This window comes from Coenobita brevimanus, chromosome 52, assembly GCF_032717465.1.
Source record: "Coenobita brevimanus isolate Jiangsu-jjx chromosome 52, ASM3271746v2, whole genome shotgun sequence".
NCBI classification, from domain to species: domain Eukaryota; kingdom Metazoa; phylum Arthropoda; class Malacostraca; order Decapoda; family Coenobitidae; genus Coenobita; species Coenobita brevimanus.
Genome location: NC_137005.1, coordinates 7,669,427 through 7,677,811, shown reverse-complemented (window position 1 = coordinate 7,677,811; position 8,385 = coordinate 7,669,427). Strand labels below are relative to the sequence as shown.

The 8,385-nt window shown below is 42.4% G+C and overlaps 1 protein-coding gene across 1 annotated transcript in view; it reads right to left on the bottom strand.

Annotated features, from left to right (window-relative positions):
* The window catches only part of LOC145400389 (LIM/homeobox protein Lhx2-like), a 66,504-nt gene extending 58,667 nt beyond the window's left edge, over positions 1-7,837 (bottom strand). Inside the window, exon 1 of the mRNA XM_080272904.1 lies at positions 7,443-7,837. Within this exon, the coding sequence (XP_080129030.1) occupies positions 7,443-7,648 (206 nt within the window). The 5' untranslated portion in view covers positions 7,649-7,837. The remainder of the gene's footprint in view (positions 1-7,442) is intronic.
* Positions 7,838-8,385: the final 548 nt, after the last annotated feature.

The following is an 8,385-nucleotide window of genomic DNA, read 5'->3' as shown; positions in this document are numbered from 1 at the left end:
AATTAATACGTAAAAATTAATTTTCAAATAATAATGATAATAATAATAATAATAATAATAATAACAATAACGATGATGATAACTATTAATATACTGAACCATATAATAATAATAATAATAACAATAACGATGATGATAACTATTAATATACTGAACCATATAATAATAATAATAATAATAATAATAATAATAATAATAATTCACATACTGCAGCAAAATTCAAAGTCCAAGTTATTTAAAATTAATACTCTGGTGTAATAACGATATATACTCGAGCAAACAATAATAATTAAAGGGATATTAGTAAAAAATATATATCACGAAGCACGAAATATCGGGAGAAATATTAATGTAAAGAATTAGATGCCCCAGTAAAGTCAAGCGGAATCATCGGAGTAAAAATCAATATTCTAATCACGCTTAGAGTAATACTAGCAACTGGCCTTTGGTTCCTTCTTCCTTGTATAGGAAAGTAAAAAATGAAAAGTACAAATCAATATCCAAATCCAGCTTAATTAAAATGATGGCGAAATAATTGATGGTCAAGAATAAATATTAATAAAAAAAATATATTGACCCTAAAATCAAATGTGTAGCTGATAATATGAAGAAAAATATTGACAAAAATTAAAGTCCAGAATCACATCAAAAACACGTATAATAAAATTCGTAAAATTGAGATGAATGATGACGGAGTGATGTCCAGATGGTATACGCCTTTCATTCTAACTTGGCCTAAAGCTGTCATCCCTACTTATGAATGCTGAGTTGTAAGAACAGATTAACGTTAGAATACAGTGTACTAGTCACGAAGAATGCAGTGGAAAAGAGGTGGAGCGGAAGCACTCACTCACCCTCTCTCTCTCTCTCTCTCTCTCTCACTCACTTTTTTTTTTTTGTTACTAAGCTACCTGAAGGACACTGCAAAAGGACGAAAATCTGGGCCAAGTTAAGAAAAAAAAAAACTGTAGGAGTGACAGACACAAAAATTAATATCCTAAATTAACTGAAGCCTTGTTTATATATATTATTTTGAAACACTGGACTATGAATTGGGCTTTTGCGAATTTTGGGCCAGAAGGAAGTTGAAAATATGGGCACTGATAATTTTCGCTTTAAGAGCACGAATCGCATTTAAAATGGAAAAATATCGTGTGAAAATAACCTTTACATAATATTAAACACGTGCCGAAAGATGTCATGCTTCTATTTTACCGCAAATAAAGTACAATAAAGAAGAAGGTCTATATTTTCCACGTTCTTGAGAAAGTGCTTTTTTAAGATTTTGATTCGTATGGGGAAAATCTAACTATAATAGTGCTCACAAGTGCTTGATGGCATAATATTGTTCATGAACGACTTAATAGCATAAAATTGTCCAGCAGTACTTGATCATTATGTCTTAGCAATTTCTCATAGTGAATGGCGGGGGACAGGGCGACATGGAGGCTATTTGTTTGTGGTCACGTCTTACGAGATTAGGGCGTCTGGCGATAGATAGATAGATAGAATTTCTCACACGGTATTTATCCATTTCTAAACGCGATAATGCCAATACCAAGAAAATTATTGCTCTCGACATTTTCATCATCCCTGTTGCTGGAAATTCTGAAGTGGAAGGAGAGGGGAGTGAGTTGTGAGGAGGGCAGTCAAATGGTGGGTGACAGAGCGACTTGGAGGCGTTATGTCTGCGGCCACCCTTTGCTGGATTAGGGCGTCGGGCTACAGATAGATAGATAGATAGATAGATAGACAGCCAAATCTGACACTTAAGAGAGAGGAAGTGTGGAGAGGAAATTGAGAGAGGCTGTTGTTATTATCAGCGACACGTAGACGAAATACTCCTGGAAGCTGTGTCACGAGAAGACCTTAATACGGATATATTTATGTGGGTTCCTTCCATTCCCGGGTCTCATTTCCTAGTGGCTTAAGGATCGTAGGAGATGGAAGAGGAGGAGGAGGAGGAGGAGGGCAAGAGGAAGGAGAACACAGTAATAGTAGTAGTAGCAGCAGTTGCAGTAATAGTAGTAGCAGTAGCAGTAGCAGTAGACGAAGTAGAAGAAGAAGGCGGAGAAAGAATAGAAGAAGAATGAGACTACGAATAATAATAATAATAATAATAATAATAACAGCGTTTATTTACCCAAACACCAAAAAGGGGGTCTCCAAGAATTTTCATCCCTCTTAGGAAACGATCTCTGTGGATTTGCAGATGTGAATGAGTCATAGGAGCCTGAGATTAAGTAGCGACCACATTTCGTCACGACACAACCCCCCCCCCCCCCGCCGTCACTCCCGTCCTACTTGTAATACCACAGACAGTTAACGAGTGCTTGGAATTACTCGACTTGATTCAGTATTGACGGTGCGACATCACTGTAATGCTGGTTAAGGAATTACACCTGGGCGATAAAAGTGTAATTAGCGTGATAAGGAAGTGGGTGCTTGACATACCTGAGAGAGAGAGAGAGAGAGAGAGAGAGAGAGAGAGAGAGAGAGAGAGAGAGAGAGATTAAATTACTGCACTTAGACTCGTATTCTCGCCGGAACACCTTTTTCTAAGCGATTTATTTTTCTTATTACACCTTACTGTCCTATTCTGCGTCACACAAATCTTTCCACTATCGCCATACTCTCCATAAATAACTTACGAAAGATTATTAGCCAGCCATGTCCAAAAATAAGTCGCTAGGTAAGAGATGTTAGCAAGCTCCATAAACACACGAGAAAACAGATTACAAGCCAGCCATGTCCAAAAATAAGTCTCTAAGGAAGAGGTGTTAAGCTTCCTAGCCACACAAGAGTACCGCCGATAGCATTACCTGATTAGCGTGCACCTGTGTTAAAATTTGCAGCGTGACGTAATACAAGGATGACGCTTTTAAGAGTGAAGAGTCTTGCTTAATATCCTCTTCTTCCTGCCTTCAGACGATTTCCTTCAAGTGAGAGGATGAATTACTTCTTGATTACCCACATTAGCCTAATTGCTTTACTTAAATACCGAAGGGGTAGGTGATTTACTCTGCGTTGGTCATGTCGAGAGAGAATGAGAGACTGACTAGGAGAGTGTATGTGAGTGAGGGAGGGGGACAAGAGGAGAGGCTGGCTAGAAGAGTGCGTGAGTGAGGTGGAGGTGCAGAGGAGGAGAGACTGACTAGAAGAGTGTATGTGAGGGAGGTGAAGGGAGAGAGAGGGGTTAGGGGGAAACCAAGGCTGAGATGTAAGGATAGAGTGGAGCCATACACCATAACATGTCACCATTTCAGCACCAGTACCCACCGTCCACACTGAATACGTGCTAGTTCTGTCTCATGCAGGACTGGTACACTGATAACCATGTAATTAGTATAAAAGGTGAATCTAAACCACCTTTACCTTAAACTCAATGACCTAATTAGAGTCCTTAGACCTAACTGACCCTCCCCTTACCCTAATTAAGAGAAAAAAAAGATATAATAAGAATGTAATTAGTGGCATTTGAAAGGCTAGATGTAATTACCACTTTACATACACTTAAGGAATAAATGAGCCTACTTAATGACCACTTCAGACCTATGACGGATTTTTTTGACTTTTGTTTTTGTAAGATATTATTTATTTTAGGGAGACTTAAATATAGCGGTTACTGTGTCCATAGCTAAAATAATTACGCTAAATTTTGTAGTATATATGAGGGAAAGTCTCTCTCTCTCTCTCTCTCTCTCTCTGTTTGGCCTTCAGCTGCATTGATGGAAAAAGTGTTGGGATTTTAAGTGAATGGTGAGAGAAAGAGAGAGAGAGAGAGAGAGAGAGAGAGAGAGAGAGAGAGAGAGAGAGAGAGACTTCATTAACTACTCCCCAGCTGAAAAAAATCGTTTGGGAACCAAAGAATATTAAGAAAAATTAAGCCCTCGTGGTGAAGTGGCTTAAGTCCTTGAGAGAGAGAGAGAGAGAGACTGGTGCCCCATCAGGACGAGCAGCCAAGGGGGAACAACACTAGGGTAGGGTTCAGAAGTTATGGTGTCTCGGCTTGTCTCGCCTAAAGCTAGCTCTGATTCTCTCTCTCTCTCTCTCTCTCTCTCTCTCTCTCTCTCTCTCTCCTTCCCCCATTCTTCCCTCATAATTTTCTCTTTCTTAGCCTACATCATTCCTCGATCCTTTCATTTTCACTTCATTTTTCCATCTTCCTTCTCTCCATCCATTTCCCTCCATCTTTCCTCCATTCCTCCATCTTCTCTCCATCCCTCCTTTCCTCCACCCTACCTTCCTTCTCCATTCTTCTCTCCATCGTCCCTCCATTCCACCGTCTTCTCTCCATCCTTCCATTTCCCCACAGTCGCCTAACATTCTCTCCACCTTTCCTCCACCCCTCCATCTTCTCTCCATCTTTCCTCCCTCCATCTTTCCTCCACCCCTCCCTCCCTCCCTCCTCAAGAACGACAGGCAGGATGGTCTCCGGATTTTCAAGATGGCGGCCTCAAATCGATACCGTGGGGGGGGTCGGGTCCCTAGGCTAGGCGCTATGGCCGCACGGCTTATTTTTACCTCTCTCTCTCTCTCTCAGTCTGTATCACGATCTCTCACTCTGTCACTAAATTCTCAGTCTGTCTGTCTGCCTCTCTCTCTCTCTCTCTCTCTCTCTCTCTGACTGGCACCGTTCTCCTCAAAATTACTCATATTCCCTAACACCTCACTACTAAATTCACCTGAGAGGGAGTCACTGGAGCCGAGGAGTATTACTAATTGCACCACTAAGCACCATTCTCTCTTGCACTACACATTTATTCTTGGCGAAGATTTGGGCTGAGAATAACGTGGAAAGTGTCTCTATAAAAATAAATAAATAAATGAATAAAAAATAAAGAAGAAAATACTGTAAGGAAAATAATGTACCTTAGTCTGGGTTACTATTTGAGAGAGAGAGAGAGAGAGAGAGAGAGAGAGAGAGACTGTGTGCGTGTATGAGTAGGCTTCCACCGTGTATCCATGTGTGTGTGTATGTGTGTATGTACGTCCATGTGCGTGTGTACGTGTGTGTTGGAGGAGTGCCACGTTGGGAGGGCCAGCCTTCTCTTTGGCTCTCTCCCCTTTATCCTCTCTCTCTCTCTCTCTCTCCCTCATTTTGAAGTTTTAAGTCTCCATTTTCCTTCCATAAGTACATCTCTCTCTTTCTCTCTCTCTCTCTCTCTGTCTCTCTCTCGTTTCCCTTTCAATCTATGCAGTTGTTTTTTCCAGTGTCATTTTTTGTTTTCTCTCTCTCTCTCTCTCTCTCTCTCTCTCTCTCTCTCTCTATCTATCTATCTATCTCTCTCAGTCCCACCTACCTTCTCATTTGCCATTTTGTTTCATCCCATGGATGAATATGATTCTCTCTCTCTCTCTCTCTCTCTCCTACTCATGTAAGAGAGAGAGAGAAAGGGAGAGGGCTTTACCCTCCGTGCCACCCCAACCCTTTAAAGATGTGTGGTTCTTCTAACCTCGCCTCTCTCTCTCTCTCTCTCTCTCTCTCTCTCTCTCTCTCTCTCTCTCTCTCTCTCTCTCTCTCTCTCTCTCTCTCTCTCTCTCTCTCTCCATGTATATATACCTGTCTATCTATCTATACGTAAATCACACCCATATCCTCTTATACCCCCAATACTCTCCCCCTCACCCCTACCCCTTCCACCCTCATCCCTAATGATCTCTTACTCACCCTCCATCTCCCTTACTCCCCTCTCACCCTTACTCTCTCACCGTTACTGTCTCTCCCTTACTGTCTCACCCTTTCTCTCCCTTACTCTCTCCTTCACCACCCCTTCTCGCCCTCACTCCTGCCCTTTAAAGATATGTGGTTCATGTGTGCTCTTATGATTTCTCTCTCTCTCTCTCTCTCTCTTTCTCTCTCTCTCTCTCTCTCTCTCTCTCTCTCTCTCTCTCTCTCACCTTCTCCGTCTTCTTCTCTCACTTTCTCCCTTTTACCCCTTTCACTCTCCCGTTCCCCCTTTTCTCTCTTTCCCTCACTCTCTCTCTCTTCCTCCACCTTTCTCTCTCTCTCTCTCTCTCTCTCTCTCTCTCTCACCAGTGCATCATAAGGGGCCTTGAAGCTCTAGGTCTCATTAACTTACCCTCGCCTTGTTATTGTCCAGAGTAGTCACGTGGTTGGATTTAATTGGGGCAGGGGGGCGAGGAAGGGTGGGGAGGTGGCAGGGAAGGTTAGGGTGACGGGGAAGGGTGAGGGAGGAGACATGGGGGTGACGGAGGGTGTGTGGAGAGGGAGGAGACATGGGGGTCAGGGTTGGGGATGGGGTGAGGGAGGGGATATATGGGTGAGGGGATGGGATATGGAGATGAAGGAGTGAATGGGGAGTCGGGGCAGGGAGCTGGTAGGGGTCAGAGTGGAGGGTTAGGGAGGGAGCATTGGAGTGATGGAGAGGGGATGGGTGCGGGTGGGGGCGGATGGAATTGTGTGTTTAGGAGTTTTGTGGTGGGAAGACGGATTCGAGCTGCGAATTTTTGAGTTTGAGATGGGTTCATTTTTTGTAGTATTTTTAAATGGTCGTGTTTGTATAGCCGTGCAGTGGAGCAGCATGGTTATATCAGTGCCACCACGTGAAGGCGTCCGTGCTCAGTACCAGGAGTTTTGAAGGAAGAAGGAATTTGTTATCTCCATCCCGAAAACTACAATCTATTAATTTATTCTTAGGGTTGTATTTTCGTCAGTTATGAAGGCTGGAGAGGGACACCTTCACGTGGTGGCACCGATATAGCTGGGTAACTTCACTGCCTGGTTACCCAAACGATCTTTAACTCACCATCTTCCAAAAGGAGGATGGTGGACTGTAGAGGGGAATATTTAGTCTGCAGTCCACCGGGTTAACGTTTCGGATGAACCCGGATCCCCAACAGCAAGAGCAGCAACAAGAAGGCTTTCTAACATCTCTTCCTTATCATTTAATTTGCTCATGGGACGTCAGTAATCTGTGTCATTTATAGAATCTGTGTCGTTATTAATCGTATTCCCGCCCATATCACATCAATCCCACGAATACCAAATCAAAAAGAGGTCACCATTGCTCGTCCTCCTTAACCTGGCCTAGTTTTGTGTCCCTTTGCAGCTTATTTCACGTAGCTCAGTGGCAGAAAAAGTTAGTACTACAGCTCTACATCCCTTTCGTCTCACTTCGCACCTATCGTCATGTTTTAGTGTTAATCTCATGTTACAGCTCAGTATTGGAGATGGGGAGATGGCAATTTTAGGCCAAGTTAAAGTAAAAAAGTATAGCTTCGTAATCTGGTGTTAATCTCTAATTGCAACTCAGTACTGGAGAGATTGTAATTTTTGGCCAAGTTTGAGTAAAAATAGTATAGTATAATATTCTAGCAATAATCTTATAACTCAGCAGTGAAGATGAAACGATGGCAATTTTTAAGATGGAGAGACAGTAATTTTAGACCACGTTAAAATGCAAAGAGTTTGTCGTTACCTGAAATAATCCTCGCGACAGTACAGGTGGCCGTGTTTAGCGAAGCACTTCTCCTCCAAAGGCTGGTGGCACTCGAAGCAGCGCAGACAGGCACTGTGCCACACCCCCTCCTGCGTCTTCGAAAACCAGCGCTCAGTGATGCGACCCCCACACCCGACGCACACCACCTCCTCCGCGCCCTGACCCTCATCCTGTCGGTCCAGCATTATTCACGGGACTCCAATTTTAACCTCGATTCTCCACTTCGATTGTACCTTTGATTTTCCTTTTAAGGGGTTTCGCTATCACCCTAGATATCCGTTTTCAGTTTGGGGGGATTTTTTGGAATATTGTACTGGGGATTTGTGTTTATTCTGGATTTTCCTTTAGGGATTAAGGTAAAGGATTTCGTTTTCGTCTTTAATGTCCCCTTTTTATCGTTTTTTGGATTTTTCTGAGCTGGTTGTTTTGGGGGGATTTATATACTTTTATAGGTACTTTTTGGAGATTGTTTTCATGCGTAATATCTTTTTTGGAAATTTGTTTGGGGATTGTAGTTTACCCTAGATGTTCATTTGGGATTTTGTAATTACATAGACGTCTTCTTTGGGGGGTATGGGTTTCGCCAGGGACCAAGTTGCACTCTGATTTCTGACTACAATATTGCTGTGTCTTCCTTTCTACTCTTGGTTTCACTGGAGGTCTTCCTGGTTTCACTGGGTTTCTTTCGTTGGTTTCACTGTGGGTTATGTTTTCTTTATTTTCACTGTACCCCTCGTTACTTATCGTCTTGGTATCCCCTTCCCTCTACTGATTTTCTTTGGCTTTATTGGTGTTTGTGGTTTTATTTTCACGGCATAATTTCTCTCTCCCTCCCAACGTACCGATTTCACCTCTCGTTTAATTACACATTTTTTTCCATTTTCTGGTATTCTAATTTCAGTGTGGTTTTTGACTGAACGTA